The 21,146-nt window shown below is 55.9% G+C and overlaps 1 protein-coding gene across 1 annotated transcript; it reads left to right on the top strand.

The window, feature by feature from the left end:
• Positions 1-35: 35 nt before the first annotated feature.
• Positions 36-21,146, top strand: PADI6 (peptidyl arginine deiminase 6; the record flags this gene model as incomplete). The annotated part of the gene is given in 17 exon segments (XM_080691327.1): positions 36-127; positions 601-778; positions 3,698-3,770; positions 6,438-6,505; positions 7,411-7,494; positions 7,496-7,506; positions 8,545-8,690; positions 14,323-14,501; positions 14,714-14,817; positions 15,747-15,858; positions 16,453-16,560; positions 16,775-16,929; positions 17,834-17,990; positions 18,100-18,223; positions 19,227-19,297; positions 19,802-19,963; positions 20,913-21,146. Coding segments are annotated over 17 exon segments (2,058 nt in total).

Genomic DNA, 21,146 nt, shown 5'->3' on the forward strand with positions numbered 1-21,146 from the left:
GCGGGCCTGAGAGCCATCGGCTTGGAGAGTCGGCCATGCCCTTACAGAGCGTCGTCCGCCTGTGCCCAGAGAGCCCCATCCATGTCACCTGCATGCTGGGCATGGAAATCAGCTTGGACATCAACGGGTGAGGCAGCAGGCTGGCTGGGGTGGGCCCTGTGGGGCGGCTTTCCCCACGGGGTCAGGGGTTACCTTGTGGCCCCCAGTCCTGGGTGTCCCCAAGGAGCCTGGTTTAGGTTTTTAGATACATCTCCCCCAAGTGGCAGCATAGCCCCCTCAAATGCCACACTCGGCCCCTTCCCTACAGGGTTCCCTTGGGGTTAAAATAAATGAATACTCCCCTACCTTGGGAGTCGGGGCTCACGATTAGAACGCTTTGGGGTGCTGGTGCGGGGTCCTGAGCTGCAGCTTGGCAGGGCAAGGAGGGGTGGCAGAAAGTCATTGGGACCCCAGCATTGCCCAGACCCCCAAGGCTGTGGCCCAGCACCAAGGAAAGGAGCAAGGCTTGGAGGCGTCCCCGCCGCAGCCGCCATCTTCTTAGGCCGAGCAGGTGAGGCTTTCAAACCCCCCCCCCATCTATCTCCCTGTTGGGCAAACCAGGTGCGCCCCCCCAAAATGCGTGTCCTTCACCATCCGGGGCTCGGCGAGGGTCAGAATGGACATCTCTGGCTCGCTGGTCAGCGGGAGGGAAGATGCCACAGTGTGCCGGGCCCTGTCTGACCCCACGTACGTGCTGGTGAGGATGGTGTCGCCCAGTCCTGCTACGGACGAGGACAAGGTGAGTCTGGGGAAGGGGCGGCTCCCGGGGTGGGACCTGCCCTAGCTGCTGGGGTCACCCGAGTCCCTGAAAGCCCTGGTGCTGCTTGTCACGTGTCTGACACGACTTGGTGCCTGCAACCAACCCCTGAGATGTCACGTGGCCCCTTGTCCAGAGAGGGAGGCCTGGAAGATGGCGGACGCTTGGGGAGGGCTCTGCCCACCCCGTGCTCCGGTGATCGGTAGCACCTGTCTGGGCCGAGCGGCTCCGTGGGGGTTGCAGCCTAACCTTCCCCGGTCGCTGTTAGAGTTGGCCTTAAAGGCTCTAGGGGGTAGCTAGACCAGCCGGGCTTGGCGGTACACGCCTGTAATCCCAGTATTTGGGAGGCTGAGACTGGAGGATCACAGGTTCATGGCCAGCCTAAGCAATTCTGGCCTTCTGCAACTTTAAACCCTGTTTCGAAGTAAAAATAAATAGGTCTAGGGGTGTAGCTCAGAGGTAGGATGCCCCTGGGCTCATCCTCAGTACCACACACAATACATATACATATTTTTTAAAGTGGACTAGCCAGGCGTGGTGGCACACGCTTGTAATCCCTGCGCTTGGGAGGCTGAGACAGGATCGCACAGGTTCAAAGCCAGCCTCAGCTACTTAGTGAGGCTTTCAGCAATGTAGCGAGACCCTGTTTCCAAATAAAGTATAAACTTGGTCTGGGAGTGTAGCTCAGAGGTAAAAAGCCCCTGGGTTCTATCCCCAGTACCACAAAACAAGTAATAAAAATGGGCCAGCTCTGGTGGCATGTGCTTATAGTCCCAGTACCTGAGAGGCTGAAATGGGAGGATCACAAGTTTGAAGCCAGCCTCAGCAATTTAGTGAGGCCCTTGGTAACCTAATGAAACTGTCTTAAAATAATAGGACCCAGCCCCCGCTTGGGAGGCGGAGACAGGAGGATTGCGCAGGTTCGAAGCCAGCCGCGCTGGCTTAAGAGACCCTGTTTCCAAATAAAAAATATTTTTAAAAGGTCTGGGAGTGTAGCCCAGAGGTGGATGGGTTTCCAGGAACCCCAGTACCACCAAAAAAAAAAATAAAAAAGGACCCAACGGAGTAGCTCAGAGGAAGAATGTCCCTGGGTTCCCTCTCGGAAGCCGAGTGCGGCCCCCAACCTCAACGGCTTGGCTAGAGTAGAAAAGACCCAAGAGATGAGCCCGGGTCTGCTGTCCCCAGCAAACTGCGTCCTTCGTGGGACCTGCAGGGGAGGCCACCCGCCCTGGAAGAACGCGCCCTGAGCCTCTGCGGGCACGGCGCAGGGCATGCTTCTGCGCAGAGGCAGATGCTCGGAGCAGGGTTGGGATCCCCAGGGGCTCCGGAACACCCATACCAGGCCTCGCCCTGCTGGTCGGAACCCCCGTGGGCAGAACGCGGCCTCCGTAGCTCTAAGCTGTCCCTGTGACCCCACCTGCCCCAGCGTGCAGCCAGTGAGAGCTGCCTCAAGGGGGTCCAGGAGATGTCACAGCGCGGCCTTGCGACAGCTCCCTCGGGGCCCTGAGTCCTTTGGACAGTACGTGCACTATCTAAGCTTCAGGCCCAGGGCAGGCAATTCTCATTCTAGGAGAAAATTCCGGGTATACACCTGGAGTCCCAGTACTTGGGAGGCTGAGACGGGAAGATCACAGGTTCAAAGCCAACCTGGGCAACCCTCAGCAACATAGCAAGACCCTGCTTCAAAGCAAAAAAGGCTGGGGGTGGGGGGGCAGCTGAGGTAGAACACCCCTGGATTAAATTCCCCAGTACCAAAAAAAAAAAACCCTGAGTTTATTGTAGATGAAAGCTGAGGCCACGGTGCGCTTTTCAGGTGGGTCCGGGCCCACCTGAAAGCCATCTTCGAGGGCTCAGCCTCTAGCACCATTGAGAGAACGTAGCGGTGAGATCTGTGACCCTGGAGGATGGCCCTTCTATTGGGGGGACAGGAAGTGGATCACGCGCGCTTGAACGTGGCCCGGCTGACGGCTGGGTCTCTGCTTCTTGCCGACAGTCTGATGGTCCAGGCCAGGGGCTGAAGGGCTGGTGTCCAAAGCTTAAAGGCCCCTCTGGAAGCAGAGGCTGATAATGTGACCCAGGAAACGGTTCCATTTCCCAGCCTTCCCAGGTCTCCCGCTCCCTCTCAAGTGGGCAGCTTGGGTTAGTGGGAGCCATGCTTCCTTACTCCGCTGGTGGGTGACGGGTGGCCTGCGGGGAGGATGCGTAGGGTGGCTTAAAGCTGGGCCCTAGCACCAGGCGGCCTCGCTCTCAAATCCTTCTCTTGTTTTTTGTGGTACTGGGGTTTGAACCCAGAGGCATTTTTCCCTCCAAATCATACCCCAGCCTTACTGTATTTATTCTATTTTTTGGAAACGGGGTCTCGCTAAGCTGCGGTGAGCCTGGCCTTGAGCCTGCCGATCCTCCTGTCTCAGCCTCCCAAGTACTGGGATTATAGGTATGCGCTACCATGCCTGGCTTGCTCCAGTCCTCCCCTCCCACTCCCAACCCCAGTACTAGGGATTGAATCCAGGGGCATTCTACCTCTGAGCTAAATCCCCGGCCCAATTTTTTAATTCTTTATTCTGAAACGGGGTCTCACTAAGTTGCGGAGGGCCTCACTCAGTAGCTGAGACTGGCTTGTGAACCTGCGATCCTCCTGTCTCGGCCTCCCAGGTACCGGATCACAGGCGTGCGCCTCCACGCCTGGCTTGTTCGTCCTTTCTGTTGAACCTCGCGGGGCAGATCTCTGTCCTTCGGCTAGGTATAAATCCCACCTGGACAGCAGCGGTGAACCCAAGTGTAAAGACGTGGGAAATGTGGCCGGGCAGATGCTCCGGGGACTCGCTCTTCTTGGTCTAGGCACCGTGGCCCCTGCGCCGGCCTGTGCCCCCCTCACGTGGGTCCTGGGTGCTGTCTCCACAGGTGGTGGTCTCATATTTCTGTCCTGATGACGAGATCCCGGTGGCCACAGCTGTGATGTACCTCACTTGCGTTGGTGAGTTGCGCCCACCAGGAGCGCGGGGCCCCTCTCTGGTCCTAAAAATTCACTCAAGATACTCATTCACACCGTCCCCCCTCCAAGCTCAATCACTGCGCCTCCATCCTCCCTCGCTGCTGACCAAGTTTTCCGAGAATAGAAGCAGCCAGAATTCCTGTGTTGCTGTTATCTGCCCACCTACTCGCGTCTGGTGCCCACGTTCTGCCTCTGTTGCCATGATGACGTGTCCGGCCCACGGTTACGGTCTTGTCTCACTAAACTCATTCAAGAACTTTCCTTTAGCAATCCTACCGATGTCAGAGCCGCTAGCCCTCCGCCCTTCTCTCCTGGACCAGTCCCGTCCACTCAGGAGCCAGCGACGGCGTCTGCTCCCTTAAGGCTGACTGTTACCATTAAACTTCACTCTCTCTGCGTTCTGCCCTTTGGTTATCATGGGTGTGACCTTGACTTCTCCTGTATTCAGGTTTTTGTTTTTGGCACTAGGGATGGAACCCGGGATCATTCTGAGTTACACCTGAGGCCTTTTTAATTTTTTTATTATCAACATTTTTTTTTTTGTTGTACTGGGGATGGAACCCGGGGCAATCTACCTCTGAGCTACACACCCAGCCCTATTTATAACTATTTTGAAACAGGGTCTCGCTGAGTTGCAAAGGGCCTCACTAAGTAGCTGAGGCTGTTCACTAATCTGGATCCTCCTGTCTTAGCCTCCCAAAGACTGGGGTTATAAACGTGCGTCACCACGCCTGGCTTTAGTTTTTTTTTATTATTATTTTAAAACAAGCTTTCTAGCTGCAGAGGCTGGGCTAGAACCTGTGATCCTCTTGTCTCAGCCTCCCAAGTGCTGCGATTACAAGTGTACCATCATACTCACCCACTCTTTTGTGTTACTTGGGATTGAACTCGGGGGCCTTCTACCTCCAGAGTTATTTATTTTTATTTTTATTCTTTATTTTTGTGGTACTGGGGATGGAACCCAGGGGCATTCTACCTCTGAGCTATACCCCCAGCCCAACTTTTTTATTTTTATTTTTTTATTTTAAAACAGGGTCTCACTGAGTTGCAGAGGGCCTCGGTAAGTAGCTGAGGCTGTTCGTGAACCCGGATCCTCCTGTCTCAGCCTCCCAGATGCTGGGATTACAAGCCAGCACCGCCACACCCGGCTTTAGTTTTTATTTAGAAACCAGGTCTTGCTAAGTCATGGAGGCTGGCTTCAAACCTGCAATCTTCCCGTCTCAGCCTCCCAAGCACTTGGGTTCTGAGCGTGTGCTGCCACGCCTGGCTCTGACCCCCTCTCTTGACTATTCAGATCCAGTATCTCAGGTAGCAGGTAGCCCTGTCCTTCCAGCTCCTTGGGTGGATATCGTGGTACCTTCCCTGTGTTTCTCTTGTCCCATGTGAATCTACTAATCTTTTTTTATTTTCTTTTGCACATTACTGGGTGTTGAACCCAGGGATGCTCTACCGCTGAACGGTACCCTTTTTATTTTTCTGTGACAGGCTCTCACTGAGTTTGCCAAGACGGGCCTCAAACTCGCGATCCTCCTATCTCGGCCTCCCGAGCACTCGGGTTACAGGTGTGTGCCCCACACCCGGCTCCGTCTTTTAATCTTGTTGGTGGACTCCAGCAACTTGTCACTTCCCGTGTATCCCACCTGGTTCGAGTCACAACCTGTTTTCTGGTTCCCTGCCCCCATTTCCCGGTGAGGTTCTCTGCTTCCCTCTGTTTTGGTCTGGCTGCTCGAGGGGCGCAGCTTTAAAAGGCTACCAGACGGCACCTCAGTTCAAGCCTTCGGGCTACTTCCTGTTCCTCAGTGTAGCCAGAGTGCCCCTGCCCCACCTGCTTCTCCCTTCCCGTGATATTTAGGCACTATTGGTTTTCCTGACTCTTGAACCCCCATCCTCCTGCCCCCAGATATTAGCAAGGATCCCTTTCCTTACCTTTCATGTCTCCACTAAAAACTCAAAAAGCTTCCCTGATGACCCCACACAGAACCCCCTTCCCGTTTCCTGTCTCTGCTATGCACTTGACACACTGAACCACGTCCCTGGGACAGCCACGTTCGCAGCAGGTGTGGGGGCCCCGGGGGCCTCTGCTATGAGAACGGCAGCCACAGTCTTTGCCTGGGGACAGGACAGCCTGGCAGAGACCTAGCATTTCGGTTAAGATCTGGGGACAAGAGTCTACATAAAGCCAGCTGTGTGGGAAGGGATGGAGGTGGGGTGCCAAGGTAATGGCCTCTATAGCGACAGTAGGGCAGAAGCCTAGGACCTTAAGTTCCCGAGGGCCTTGAAATTACCAAATACCGAGCCTTTCCTGGCTATGTCTTAAGGTGCAAAGATCTTCTTAGGAATCCAGGGAGGCAGGCCTTCCAAGTAGGAATTGCCCGGTTTCCTCGGCTTCTGCCGGGTAGGGGTCAGATGGCACCTTGACCAGCTGGTCTTGTGAGCCCCAGGTTGTCAGGGCAGACGGGTCAATGCTTGGGCCTTGCCGGACTTTTCCATGAGCAGCAGCAGCCCTTGAAGAAAGTTCTGCCTCTAAGCCAACAGAATGTGGTGAGGTTGGGCGTCCTAGTGCCAGTTGTAGGCAGCCCTGTGGGGCTCGCCCGTGGCTCGAGGCCCAGACCAGCCGCCAGGGGCTGAGATATCTCCCTGTCCTCACAGAGGTCTCCCTGGAGGTGGACATCTACCGCGACGGGCAACTCGAGGTGCCGAGCGACCGGGAGGCCAAGGTGAGGCTGCTTGCGCCAGGGTAAGGGCCGAGCCTGAGAGTTAGGTGTGGCCGCCAGGCATGGCTCATCTGACCTCCCCAGGGTGTCTGAGTTGAGCTACTGTGCTGAGTCAGAACTGAAGTAAATCTCTGGCTTATTAAGAGCCGGAGGCAAGCTGGGCGCGGTGGCGCACACATATAATCCCAGTGCTTGGGAGGCTGAGGCAGGATCGCAGGTTCAGTCGGCCTCAGCAACTCTAGTGAGGCCCCTGCAACTTGGTGAGACCCTGTTTCAAAATAAAAAGGGCTGGGAGTGTAGCTCAGAAGTATAATGACCCTGAGTTCAATACCCCCTAAGAAAACTGGGCCATTTGCCAGTATCAGGGTTTAGTCTAGCTTGGTCGTGAGCAACTGGAACAGAGGTTTGTGCCACCCTGGGGCACTTTTTTTTTTTTTTCAGTACTGGGCATGGAACCTAGGGGCATTCTACCTCCGAGCCTACATCTCCAGCCCTATTTTTTATACTTTATTTTGAAACAGGGTCTCACTGAGTTGCAAAGGGCCTCACTAAGTAGCTGAGGTTGTCCGCAAACCTCAATCCTCCTGTCTCAGCCTCCCAGATGCTGGGATTATTATAAGCGTGCGCCACCACGCCCGGCTCCCCCAGGGCACTTTGCCTCTGTCCCTACTTCCCTTGACCCTGAAGCAAGGTAGGGAACTGTTTCCCATAACCCGCAGTAGCTTTTCCTCTTCCTAGCTATTACCTTCCTGCTCCCTCCCCACCTGCCAGGACTCTTTCCCAAACTCTGTCCCAGAGGTCCCGGGCCTTGGAGACAGGCTCGGCGCCACCTCCCACGGAGCAGTGCTGTCAGAGAAGCAGAGAGCTTTTTTGGTTTCTTCCTAAGACGACATTTCTATTATTTGCAGAAAAAATGGGTGTGGGGCCCCAGCGGTTGGGGGGCCATCCTGCTTGTGAACTGCAATCGCGATGACATAAGCCAGCCCAGCGACAAGAGCAACGAGGTGAACTCGGACGGTATGGCCGCCCTGTCTCTCCTCCTGCTGCCCGACCTCCCCTCAGATGCATCCTGGGCTCACGTCTCCCCTCTGGGATGACGATCCGTGTGTGTGTGTGTGTGTGTGTGTGTTGCTAGGAATCAAACCCAGGGACATTCTACCTCTGAACTACACCCTCAGCTCTATTTTTTCTTTATTTTGAAACAGGGTCTCACTAAGTAGCGGAGGCTAGCCACAAACCTGTGATCCACCTGTCTCAACCAATTACTGGGATTATAGGCATGTGCCGTTATGCCCTGGCTGAACAAATATTTGTGGAGCCAGGCATGATGGTGCACGCTTGTAATCCCAGCATTCGGGAGGCGGAGACCAGAGGATTGTGGTTCCCGGACAGCCTAGGTTACTTAACGAGGCCCTTCGCAACTCGGTGAGACCGCTTCAAAAATGACTAAAAAACTAGGGTTGGGGGTGTAGCTTGGAGGTACAATGCCCTTGGGTTCCACCCCCAGTATAACAATAACAAAAAAAGACATACAGGGAGATTGGGAGGTTCTTCAAGGCAGGAACCTTGACTGCCTTAGGCCAAAAAAGCCTCAGCCCTGGTCCTGATCCAGTAGGAACCAGTTTTCGGGCATTGGCAGGAAGAGTAGCTATCATGGTTCCTGCCAGGGCTGGATGTGGCCTCTTGCTGAATGGACTGTGCCAGGCCCCATCCTGTCAGTAGAGTAGATGCCAACCTCACTCAAAAGTGGGCATGGTGGCGGACGCTTGTAATCCCAGCATTGAGGAGGCTGAGACTGGAGGATCACGGTTCGCGGACAGCCTCAGCTACTTAGGCCCTTCGCAACTCAGTGAGACCCGATTTCAAAGTAAAGAATAAGAAATAGGGCAGGGGGTGTAGCTTGGAGGTCGAATGCCCCTGGGTTCCATCCCTAGACCCACAAGAAAAAAATGGGCCCGGGGTTGGCAACTGGCCTGCGGCAGGAGGCGGAGGGTCCCTGGTCCTTCATGCCAGCCCGCAGCCCCGCGGCACCCCCTCTGAAGCTTTGCTTTCTTTTGCTCAGAAACAAAGAACCTGTCGCAGATGACCCTGACGACCCAAGGCCCCAGCAACATCTTGAAGAACTACAGGCTGATCCTCCACACCTCCGAGGAAGAGGCAGCCAAGGCCAGGGTCTACTGGCCCCGGAGTGAGTACCCGCGTGCGGGCTCCAGCTCTGCCTACCTCCTCGGCATGCTAAGGTGAACTGCCCGTGCGCTCCAGCCGGGTCCCCTGCAGAGCCATGCGGGGGACCTAGAGCTGAGGCCAGGGGTTATTTGGTCCTTGGGAATCTCTGGCTGCCATTTTGACCGGAGAGCAAGTCTTACATGAGTTACGGTAGCTCTACGGTACTCCTCCCTCCACCTGAGAAATGGGGTAGTGGACCCCGTCCTGAAGGATGCCCATCACCAGGAGTGAAGACATTGTCCCTGAAGAGACAGCTACTGCCTTAGTGCAGTAGATAGCCTCTTCTCCCAGCACTCCAGCCAGAAGGATCAGCTTTATTTTTGGTAGTTTTTTTTTAATTAATTAATTTTTTTTATTTTTTTTTGGTGGTACTGGGGTTCCTGGAAGCCCTTCTACCTCCGGGCTACACTCCCAGACCTATTTTGACATCTTTATTTGGAAACAGGGTCTCCTAAGCCAGCGCGCGCGGCTGGCTTCGAACCTACGCGATCCTCCTGTCTCTGCCTCCCAAGCGCGGGGATTACAAGCGTGCGCCACCACGCCCGGCTTCAGTACTTTATTTTGGCATTGAGCTCGTGGGTTGGGCGCTCTACATCTGAGCTACTCCCTCAACCCTACTTATTTTGAAGCAGGGTCTCACTACGTTGCTGAGGCTGGCCTCAAATCCATGATCCTCCTGTTCCAATCTCCCAGAGTACTGGGAATGCAAGTGTGTACCACCATACCAGCCCGTCTTTATTATTTACTTATTTACGGTACTAGGGACAGAACCCAGGGGCGTTCTACCTCTGAGCTGTACCCCAGCCCTATTTATCTTGAAATAAGATCTCTCTGAGTTGCAGAGAGCCTAAGAGCTGAGGCTGTCCATGAACCACAATCTTCCTGTCTCGGCCTCCCAAATGCTGGGATTACAAGCCTATGTCACTATGCCCTACTTACATCTTTACTTTCTAAAATCTTTTTTATTGGTGTATTGAAGTCATACACCATCTTTATTCTTAACTGAGACTCTACTATGTTAAACCTCCAGGATCTGGGGGCCAAGAAGCCAGACTGGCAGTGCTGGTGCTAGTGTCCCAGCCGGCACACCCTCCACTGCACGCCCTGTCCTGTAGATGGGGCCCGATTGGCTGCTGGCTTAGCAAATAGGCATGTCCGACTCCAGCAGAACACCCTTGAGTGAGTCTTCCCTGGTTGAATTGTCTCTAAACCTCCCAAACAGACTTTTTTGGAAGCACATGCCACCGTGCTACCTCTAATAAACAATGGCCAACTTGTGTAGGCAGTTGGAGCCTATGGCCTGTGACATGCTTGTCCCTGGCTGCATTAGAGAGCTGCCTTCCCTGCCTGGGCTCAGGGCCCTGGCTCCATCCTCTACTGAGATGCCTCTCCCCGTTGGAGCACAATCTGGACCAGCCAGAAAAGGCAGCGCAGGGTGGATGGGCCCTTAGCCACGGGTGGGGATGAGCCTTAGAAACGGTCTGGTACAGGCCGCAGGGACCCCACTAGCCCTGTGAGGTCACCGAGTGTGGACGCGTGTGAGGGGGGCTGGGCCAGGCCAAAGAGTCCTTGGAGGCTGCCCAGGAGGCCGCTGGTTCACGTAGCCTGCTAACACTACTGAGCTGCTTTGCACGTATCATGGCGACCTACTTGTTTCTCTTATTGAAAATGCTTATTCGAAGCCGGGTGTAGTGGCGCATGCTTGTAATCCCAGCATTTGGGAGGCGGAGACAAGGAGGATCATGATTCAAACAGCTTCAGCTACTTAGTGTGAGGCTCTTTGCAACTCAGACCTTGTTTCAAAATAAAGACTAAAAACTAGGGGTGGGGGTGTAGCTCGGAGGTAAAATGCCCTTGGGTTTCATCCCCAGTACCGCGTGCAAGAAAAAAGCAGCATCGAAGGTAGGGAAACAGCACCTGAGGTTTTTATTTTGTTTTGTTTTTTGGTGATACTACGGATGGGACCCAGGAGCATTCTGCCTCTGGGCTACATCCCAGCCCCATTTTATCCTTTTATTTTAAAATGGGGTCTTGCTGGGCATAGTGGTACAAGATTATAATCCCAGTACCTGGGAGGCTGAGACAGGAGGATCACGGGTTTGCAGCCAGCCTCGGCTACTTAAGCCCTCCGCAAGTTAAATCTTGTTTCCAAATAAAAAAAAAAACTAGGGCTGGGGGTGTAGCTTGGAGGTAGAATGCCCCTGCATTCAATTCCCAGTACTGCCAAAATAAAAAACATAGGGTATCGCTGAGTTGCTGAGGCCGGTCACAAATGTGATCCTCATGTCTCATCCCCCTAAGTACTGGGATTACAAGCACGTGCCGCCGCACGTGACGTCCTAACAAGCTCTCCAGTGACTCCGAAAGGCACTCAAGTTTGGGAGCCACTAGTCTAAAAGATATACCAAAGGACTCGGGAGGCCGAGACGGGAGAAGCAAGGCTTCAAGGCCAGCCTCAGCAACTTAGCTAGACCTTTGGCAATTGCTGTGAGGTCCTGTTTCTGTTTTTCAGAAATAGAGACTGAACCCAAGGGCATTCTACCTCTGAGTTAACATCCCCTGCCCTGTTTTTTATTCTTTATTTTGAAACAGGGTCTCACTAAGTTGCAGAAATTCTCACTAAGTAGCTTGAGGCTGGCCACGAACCTGTGATCCTCCTGTCTCGGCCTCCCAAGCACTGGGATTACAGGTGTGTGCCACCGTACCTACTTGAGACCCTACTTCAAAACAAAGAAGGGGAGCCAGGTGTGGTGGCGCTTGCTTGTCATCCCCGCGCTTGGGAGGCAGAGACGGGAGGATCGCGCAGGTTCGAAGCCAGCCGCGCGCGCTGGCTTAGGAGACCCTGTTTCCAAATAAAAATGTCAAAATAGGTCTGGGAGTGTAGCCCGGAGGTAGAAGGGCTTCCAGGAACCCCAGTACCACCAAAAAAAAAGGGGTGGGGGCGTACTCAGCAGTAAAATTCCCTTGGGTTCAATCCCCGGTGCCACAAAAGAAAATGCGGAGGGGAGGCTAGTTTCCAAGGAAACAGGAAGCCAGGGCAGAAGGTTCTAGAAACGAAGGAAGGCAGTGATCAACTGGTGGACTAGAATGGAAAGATCTAGAAGTCGAGGACTCCAGGAATGCCTGGCTCTCGGCGGAGGTGAGGGACGGGAGCGGCGGCGCCTGAGGAGCTTAGGACGGCCCTGAGGCCTGCTGCTGGCATGGCGGCTTCTGCAGCCGCGTGGGGCGAGTTTTGGAGACCCGGCTCTGAGATTTCACTTTCCAGAGTTGACCGTGAGTGGGAGAGGGCGTGATACTGGCAGATCTTGGGATCTGAGCCGGTGAGCGAGGATGGAAGGCGTGGGAACCGGCGGTGTGCAGGTTGGGAGCTGGGCGGGAGCGTCTGTTCACTGAAGGCGCCCAGCTTTCATTTGGTCTTGGAGGTGATGTCTGGCCTGGGCTGCGGCCGCTGGAGTAGGCCCCCAAGGTGGTAGAGAGCTCGAGGTCATTGGAATGAGGTCACTGAAAAGACCAGGATGTCTGGATGGCCTGGTCTATGGTGTCTAGAACCCACGGGGACGAGAGCGGGTGGTGGTGAACTCGGGCCTGGGGAATTGGTGGAGGAAGAATGGCAGGCCACAAAAAGGAATGCGGCGTGAGCTGATGGCTTGGGCTCCAGATGTCCTGGAATTCAGCCAGGCCTGGTGGCACGTGGCTGTAATCCTAATACTTAGGAGGCTGAGACAAGAGGATTGCAGGTTCCGAGACCAGCCTCAGCAGCTTAGTGAGGCTCTCGGCAACTTAGACCCTGTTTCAAAATAAAATATAAAAATAGGTCTGGGGGTATAGCCCAGAGGCAGATGACCCCTGGGTTCCACCCCAGCACCACACAACAAAGAACTGGAAGTGTATCTTGGAGGTAGAATGATCCCCGGTAACACACACCTAGAAAGCTAGGCATGGTGACACACCTGTAATCCTAGTACTTGGGAGACTGACTGGAGGATTGCAGATTTGAGGCCAGCCTCAACTTAAACCCTGTTTCAAAATTCAATTAGTCTGGGAATATAGCTTAGGGGTAGAATGCCTCCTGGTTCAATCCTCGGTACCAAAATCGAAGGCAAAGACCTAGACATGCGAGGAGGTCCCTGGAAAGTCAACATTGAATGGAGACAGCTGGAAGGGGCTTGTGGCACGGGGTCCCTCGCTCTTCCTGCCACGGTGGCCTGTCCCCAGAGCAGCAGGAGGCCTGGGCCTGCAGCAGTGCCCAGCTTGGGTGGTGGCCGCCCTGGGGAACTGGCTGCTGGCCCACATCTGTGCTAGGGAACCGGAGCTCTTGCTGAAGACTGGGCTGTGTCCGGTTTCTCTCCCAAGAGGCCTGGCTCGGCACCCACGAAGGTGATCCAGGCTGACTGGGAGTGGGGCCTGCATAGGAGAACCACGGCAGGCTTCGGGCCATCGCTGCAGGACAGGGCCAGCCCCCAACGCCTCTGAGGTCAGTCTGGGGGGCCACCATGTCCACCACTCAGAGGAGGCAGCCGAGAAACCAGGGCCGCATCTAGACCGAGGGAAGGCCAGGGCCGCAGTGGCCATCTTTGGAATGTCAGAGGGACTGGAGATGGAGCCAGAGATGGGTGGCGAGTGCCAGGCGTGTGACCCACAGAGAATGCGTGCCTGGATCTTTGCGGGCCTTGGCGGCCAAGGTAGGTAAACCCGTAGACGCTTTCTACACGAGCAGCCTTCGCCAGGACCGTGGCTGCCGCATCAGGAATGGGTGAGGATGGGTTACTGCAAGACCAGGCAGGAGGAAGGCCGGCCCGGGTGGGGAGTGCGGTGGCCTTGGGCCAGGCTGACCTGAGGTTGAAAATGACAAGCTTGGAATGTGGTTAGAAGCAGCCGTGGCGTGGGGGTCGCCTGCCTCTGGCCTCTTCTGTGTGTGATTCTGTACTTGGTGGCCTAAGAAGCCAGAGGAAATGGGCTTTGTGTGCACGGCCACGAAGACTCGTGGTCCCTTGAGTAACCTGTCGGAAGCCAGGTGTGGTGGCGCGTGCCTCTGTAATCCCAGTTACTTGGGCAGAGACGGGAGGATTGCAGGTTCAAGGCCAGCCTCAGCAGCTAAGCAAGACCTTCAAGACTTTAGCAGGATCCTGTTTATTTTGAAATGGGGCTCACTCAGTAGCCGAGGCTGGCTGTGAACCTAGATCTTGTCTCAGCCTCCCAAGTACTGGGATTCCAAGCGTGCGCTACCATGCCCAGCTTCCTTCAGGGCTTTATGACACCCACCCTAAAGTCAGAACTGTGGTTCTGATGTGCAGCCAGCGGCTATGAGCCTTTTCCCCTGAACCGATCCCCGTGAAAGCAGGTGTCCTCGAGCATCCCCGATTCCTGATTCCCAATTCTGGGTCTTCAAAGCCTGTTGGTGCATAACCAACCCCCTGGGCGTGCACAGACAGCTGGCTGACCCTGAACCCCGAATAATGGACAAGCCCACTCCGCTCCTGCCCCCTTGGAATTCAGCCTGCCTTCGGAGGAAGGAGGGAGCTGGTATCCTTGGCTGTCAGATACAGCGACCGGCACCAGCCTACTCCAATGGCTGGTCGTCGTCTCTCTCCTAGAAGACTCCTCCCAGGCCTTGGAGCTGGTGCTGGGGCCTGGCCGGCCCTCTCATACCTTGATCCCACTGGACTGTCAGGGGATGGAGACCTTCTATGTGGAAGCCACGGAGTTCCCGTCTGCCAACTTCTCGGGGCTGATTTCCTTCTCGGTCTCCGTGGTAGAAGAGTCTGAAGACCAGGCATGTGGCTAAGTAGACAGGGAGCCCCTGGGCTGGGGCAGGGCGGCGGGGGAGGTGTCTCCCACCGCTGTGCAGAGGATGGGAGGGGGAAGCTTGGCACGAGCTGGGGTTTCTGGATAAACCTGGTGGTGCCGGCAGTGGGCTGGGATGAGCAGCTGGAGGTGGGGAGACATAGACATGAAACCAAGTCGCCACCACGACCTTGTCTCCAGGCTATTCCAGAGCTCCCGATATACAAAGACACAGTCATCTTCCGGGTAGCTCCTTGTATCTTCAGCCCCAGCACCCAGATGCCTCTGGAAGTCTACCTGTGCAGGTAAGAGGCCCCCGGGCTGCAGGGAGGCAGGCACTGGTGGCCCACACCTGCAATCCCCGTTGACTTGGGAGGCTGAGACAGGAGGATGGCAGGTTTGCGGCCAGCCTCAGCTACTTAGGACATCTGCCACTTAGACCCCCTTTCAAAATAAAGAATAAAAATTACAGCCGGGCGTGGTGGCACACGCTTATAATCCCAGCATTTAGGAGGCCGAGACGGTAGGACTGTGGTTTGTGGACAGCCTCAGCTGTTTAGTGAGGCCCTTCACGACTCAGTGAGACCCTGTTTCAAAGTAAAGAATAAAATAATAGAGCTAAGGGTGTAGCTCGGAGATAGAATGGTCCTGGGTTCCATCCCCAGTACCGGAAAAAAAGAAATAGTGTTGGGGGGGGGGTGCAGCTTGGAAGTAGAATGCCTCTGGGTTCAATCCCAAGTACTGCAAAAAAAAAAAAATCTTGCCATCAACCTCAATCATTTCATCTTCCATCTTCAAAGAAGGTGGTGTTGCGGGTCCAATGCTGGGTACTGTGAATGGTAGCGCTAAGTTCCTAGGGCTCAAGACCACCCTGTGCCACATGTGCAGATATGACTACCTTGTTGGCCGTCTTAGGGTCGTCCACATCCAGCTTCTTGGTCTCTCGGTGGGAGGATACACCCCCCTTGGGAAGAAGAGCTGGCCCGTGGGTAGATTGAGGTGGGAGAGCACGGGGCCGGGGTCGAAGGGCACGTGCAGAGTGTGACCAGAGACGGGACGGGGGCTGCCGTCGGGACGGGGGCTGCCACTGGCGCTTCTGGGCAGGACGAGACCCGAGCTAGCGGCCTAAGCTCCGAGGTGGAACAGTTCTGTTTATCTCATGGGAGGAAGGAGGCTCTGTCCTCCCTTCCCGGCCTCGAAGGCCTCCCCAGAGCGGCCTCTTCTCCTGTGTCAGGGAGCTGCAGCTCCAGGGTTTTGTGAACACGGTGACAGAGCTGAGTGAGAAGAGTAACAGCCAGGTGGCATCCGTCTACGAGGACCCCAACCGCCTGGGCCGGTGGCTCCAGGTAAGCACACCTGCGGGCAGGGCGGGAGGCTAGGCAGGTCCCTCCCGTGAGGATCGCCGTGGGCTCCTCAACCTTCACGACAGACGCGAGCAAAGTTGGAGGCCTCTTTGCCCTCGGGCCCTTGATCTCCTCCGAGCCCCAAAGTCCTGAGTGGTCGCCACTGAGGACAAATAAAGCTTAGAGCCCGAGTTCCTTCCTGTTTCAGAGCACACGCGTGCCCAAGAGCGCAGCGTGCTGACCCTCGGGCGCCCGGAGGGCTGATGCCTGCAGCTCCGGGTGTCGGAGCCGAGACTCCAGGGCCATGCCCGACACGGATGCTGGGTCCACAGCCCCCGCTCCACACACACACACGTCAAGCAAATGCCACACCCTGGGCGTACGTCCCTAAGTCCCGCGATGAGACTGGGAGAAGGGCCCTCCTGCTCCAGCAGAGTTTGATGGGGCTGGGGTTTGAAGGCTGAGCAGAGGCTGGCGGGAGGCACAGGGCCCTCGGCACCTTCCCTTGGGAGAGAAGTGGCCCGTGCTCGGTGCTGCCTGGCAGGAAAGTATCTGATGGCGCGAGATGACCAGAGTCTGTCGTCTTGTCTTCCGCAGGATGAGACGGCTTTCTGCTACACCCAGGCTCCCCAGAAGACGGTTTCCTTGGTCCTCGACACTCCCCGGGCCGTCAAGCTTGAAGACTTCCCCATAAAATACTCGCTGGTGTGGGGCTTGGTTTGGCCAGTCTGAATATGGTCCGACCCCTCAGGCCTGGCGCCTGCCCAGAAGCAATGGGGTTTCAAGCGGGGAGGGTCCAGGCAGCCTCTGGGGGTGTAGGAGCAGACGTGAGCGTCTACCCGATGGTCCAGATCAGGAGTAAGACTGGGGCATGCAGCCGGCCCCTCATAATGCCTGCCCCTGCTGGGTCTCCTTCCAGAGCCCCGGTGTTGGCTACATGATTCGATTCACGGAGGACCACAGGGTGACCAGCCTGGATTCCATTGGGAACCTGATGGTATCTCCACCTGTCAAGGCCCACGGGAAAGAGTATCCCTTGGGCAGGGCCCTCATTGGCAGCAGCTTCTACCCCAGGTGAGCCAAGAAGCCAGAGGTGACCAGAGGCTTTAAGGGGAGGGCCTGCTGGTCCTCATACAGCTCAGCAGGCCACCTGCTCTGGACTGTTAAACTGCATCTACTGTTCACACGGGAGAGCCGGGCGCGGTGGCGCAGGCTTGTAATCCCAGCATTTGGGAGGCTGAGACCGGAGGATCGCGATTCGTGGGCAGCCTCGGCTACTTAGGCCCTATGCAATTCAGAGACTGTATTTCAAAATAAAGGATAAAAAATAGGGCCGGGGGCATGTATCAGAGGTAGAATGCCCCTGGGATTCTACACACACACAAGCTGGGCACAATGATCCATGCCTGCAATCCTAATACTTGGAGGGCTGAGACAGGAGGATCACAGGTTTGAGGCCAGCCTCAGCAATTTGGGGATTCCCTACTTCAAAACAAAGGCGGGGGGAGGAGGGAGTAGCTTGGAAGTAGGATGCCTCTGGGTTCAATCTCTAGCACCAAAAAGAAAAGGCCAACTTTGCCATAAAAAAAAAAGTAAAAATAGGTCTGGGAGTGGAGCCCAGTGGTAGAAGGGCTTCCAGGAACCCCAGCACCACCAAAAAAAAAGGCCAACTCTTAATTGAAGCCAGGTAAATTTAGTTAGTCCATAGGACGTTATTTCCCTGCCATGCCCGGTTAAACTTCTTGGTGGGTGTCCATCTAAAACTGGGGCAACCTGCATCCCAGACCTGCATTCTGTAGGATCTCATGGTTCAATCCCGAGTTGGGTTAGGTTAAGGGATTTGTGACCAGCTCGCCCCCCAGAAACCAGTCGCCTGTCCCCAAGGGCCAGAGCGGCCCATTACCTGGCCCTTGGCTACCTGGTGAGTGGCAGCCACCAGCCACGCCAGCTCAAGGCCTGTTCTTCCATCTTCTTGCAGCGCAGAGGGCCGGGCCATGGGTAAGGCCCTGCGGGAATTCCTCTGTGCCCAGCAGGTGCAGGCGCCGGTGGAGCTTTTCTCCGACTGGCTAATGACTGGCCACGTGGATGAGTTCATGTGCTTTGTTCCTGTGCACGACGAGAGAGAGGGCGAGAAGGTGTGTGTAAGCCCGGAGGGGCGCGGCTGACCACATTTTTTTTTTTTTGAGATCCTTGGAACCTTCTGGAAGCAGGTATTAGCTTCTGATCTTGGTCCTTTGTTCTCAGGGCTTCCGGCTGCTGATGGCCAGCCCCAGTTCCTGCTATAAGCTGTTTGAAAAGAAACAGGAGGAAGGCTATGGAGAGGCAAGTCTGTTTGAAGAAGTCAGAACAGACCAGCTGGTTTCTAACGGTAAGGGCGCCCTCGCCCCGGCCCAGCTGAGTTCTCCTTCCCGGGTGCCCTTTCTGGGTGGTCGGTCTTCTCTTGGTCATCCTTGGTAGAAAGGATTCAGGGGAGCTGGAGGCGGTGGCGCAAGCTTGTAATACCAGTGCTTGGGAGGCTGAGATGGGAGGATCGCAGGTTTGCAGCCAGCCTCAGCTACTTAGGCCCTCTGCAACTTAGACCCTGTTTCAAAATAAATAGATAAAATAGGGCTGAGGGGGTAGCTTGGGGGTTAGAAGGGCCCTGGGTTGAATCTCCAGGCTCACACGCTCCAGCCTGGTTAATGGTGGGCTTACCATACTGGGACACCTCATTAGCGTGGCCGCTGGGCTGGCATTAGGCTGACAGCTGCTGGGTGGATGCAAAGGGGGCCGGCGTGGGGGAGGGCACAGACACTAGCAGTGTGGCGTCTGCACCTATTTAGGCAATGTGGACTAAGTACTGGGTGTCAGTACTCCACGGGCCCCCAAATTCACTTACGGGAACACCTAAGTAGACAAGCAGAGGAGGTGTGACTGCTCGCCACCATGCGGGAACGCCAGGGACTTCCTTTCCCCAGGCTGGGGAGTCAGGAAGTTCTCTAGCCCCTCAGTACCCAGTGTGATCTGAGGAGCTTTGGCATTGGATAGAAGCAAGGATTCCCTCCCATCTCCAGCCCTCGAGATGGTCAACCTCTGGGGTAGGGCTAGGGGACCTCTTGGTCACAGACATGGTAAAAGGCGGTACTTACTGAGCACAAGCCACGTACTTTGTGCCAAAGACTTTGTGACCTCAGAGCTGACTCTGATTGGGCATCAGCCTAGGCAAAGATCAGGCAACTGAGGGGCAAGGTTGACTCGAGAGGCTGAGACAGGAGGATCATGGGTTCAAGGTCAGCCTCAGCAAGGGTTCAAGGTAAGCCTCAGCAACTTAGCTGAGGGGGGGGGGGGTCTGCCCTCCCTGATCTCCAGGCCGCCTGTCTCCTCCCCTCTAGGAAGGCAGACACAGACCATCTACGAACTTCTCATGAACGACAAATTGAAGAAGGAGAATGACTACGTGGAGGTAGGTTCCCCGGGCCTGGCCCTGCAGGAAGGTCCTGTCCAGATCCTCCAGGGACAGCCGCCAGCCCCCGGCCTGGCTCCGGATCCCCGAGATGGGATGGGGCGGATGGGAGGACGGCCATCGCGTGTCAGGGCCAGCTGCCAGTCGGCTCGCTCGGCTGGTTTGCAACGCTGAGGATGAGGGTCAGGGCTACTCACCTGGCTCCTTCCCAGCCAGCAAGGCCCTGATGGCCTGGGCAAGCTCCCCACCAAGCACCAGGAGGGGCCCCAGCATCGTGTGGGATGCCTCGCTGAGGCCCTGGGGGTGGTGCTACACGGCAGAGCCTATCCCACATGTGAAGACAGGGAGGCTCAGTGCAGAGGTACTGACCCGAGTGATTAGACCCGGGTCTGAGCCCACGGACCTGCCAAAGCCCGTCCTCTGTCACTTGAGAGGCTGCCTGGCGGCTGCGTCGAACCAGAACCAGGCTGTATGAGCTTCCCTTGTGGTCCCTCCGCCCCGCAGAGGTGCATCCAGCTGAACAGAGCCATCCTCAAGAGGGAGCTGGGCCTGTCGGAGAGGGACATCGTCGACCTCCCGCAGCTCTTCCAGCTGGAGAAGCTGACCAACGTCCCCTCCGACCAGCAGACCTCCAAGCTCTTCGCGAGGCCGTACTTCCCCAACGTGGTAAGGACCGCAGGGTGACCCAGGCCAGCGTGGCTGGTGTCTTGGCAAATACGGTGCTGGACTGTGGGGGTGGAGGCACAGCAGACAACGGGGCCTCGGGGCGCGACGGTGATCCTCTCCCTCAGTCGGGGCAGGTGAGCTGGGCACCTGCCAGCGACTGCCACAGGCCAGGCAGAGCCAAGTGCCGTGGCGCTTCGGCTCATCCCGTGTGAAGAGAGACCAAGGAGGCCCCTTCACAGACGGGGCCTCAGTACTGCAGAGCCGACTGCCGGCGAAGACCCTGGCCAGTTCCCCAAGGATGGGGTCTTCGTCCTCAGTCCCCAGGGTCCAGAGCCTGACAGGTGGAGGTGCCCGGACATTGTACTCCTAGAGTAAAATTGGCTGCACCAAGCCTGTGTCAACAATGGCTTCCGTGTGACTTCTGCACCAACTCTGGCCCATCACACAGGTGTGCAGCATGACCGAAGTCATCTGCATAAATGGAGATCTGATTGTACTAGATCACGGCCTGCTGGGCCTGAAGCAGGGTCTGACCTTGGGAGCAGGCATGAGTAGTGGCAAGAGCAGCTCCTTCGCAGGAGAGTTGAGATAGAGGCAGCCTGAAGTCATCCAAGCTGGGGCATAGAGAATTCTGGTAGGAGTAGCAGGAATATGGCACAATTGAGGCCCAAAGGCCAGAGTATAAGATGCAGCAAAACAAACCAACCAGATGCTGAGCAGACACGATTCAGGTCACTGAAGGCCGAAATTGATTTCGCTGAGGTTGACTGGTGATGTCTGCAGGGCCTGGAGGAAGCGGCCACAATCTTGCTATCCCTCTGCTGGCCCAGGCAGCTGGTTTTCCCCTGCATTTAATCCTTGGCACTCAATCACAGGAAGGCAGGGGCCCTTCTCTTACGGATCTGATCCTGCCTGCCTGGCCCCCGCTCATTCTTATTCTTTCCAACAGCTGCGGATGATCGTGATGGACAAGAATCTGGGGGTCCCCAAGCCCTTTGGACCCCAAATCAAGGGCATCTGCTGCCTGGAAGAAAACATACGCCAACTGCTCGAGCCCCTGGGCCTCCAGTGCACCTTCATCGACGACTTCGACTGCTACCTGACGGATGTTGGAGACTTCTGCGCCTGCGCCAACATCCGCCGGGTGCCCTTTGCCTTCAAGTGGTGGAAGATGAACCCTTAG

Source organism: Muscardinus avellanarius (genome assembly GCF_963383645.1).
Source record: "Muscardinus avellanarius genome assembly, chromosome: 3".
NCBI classification, from domain to species: Eukaryota; Metazoa; Chordata; class Mammalia; order Rodentia; family Gliridae; genus Muscardinus; species Muscardinus avellanarius.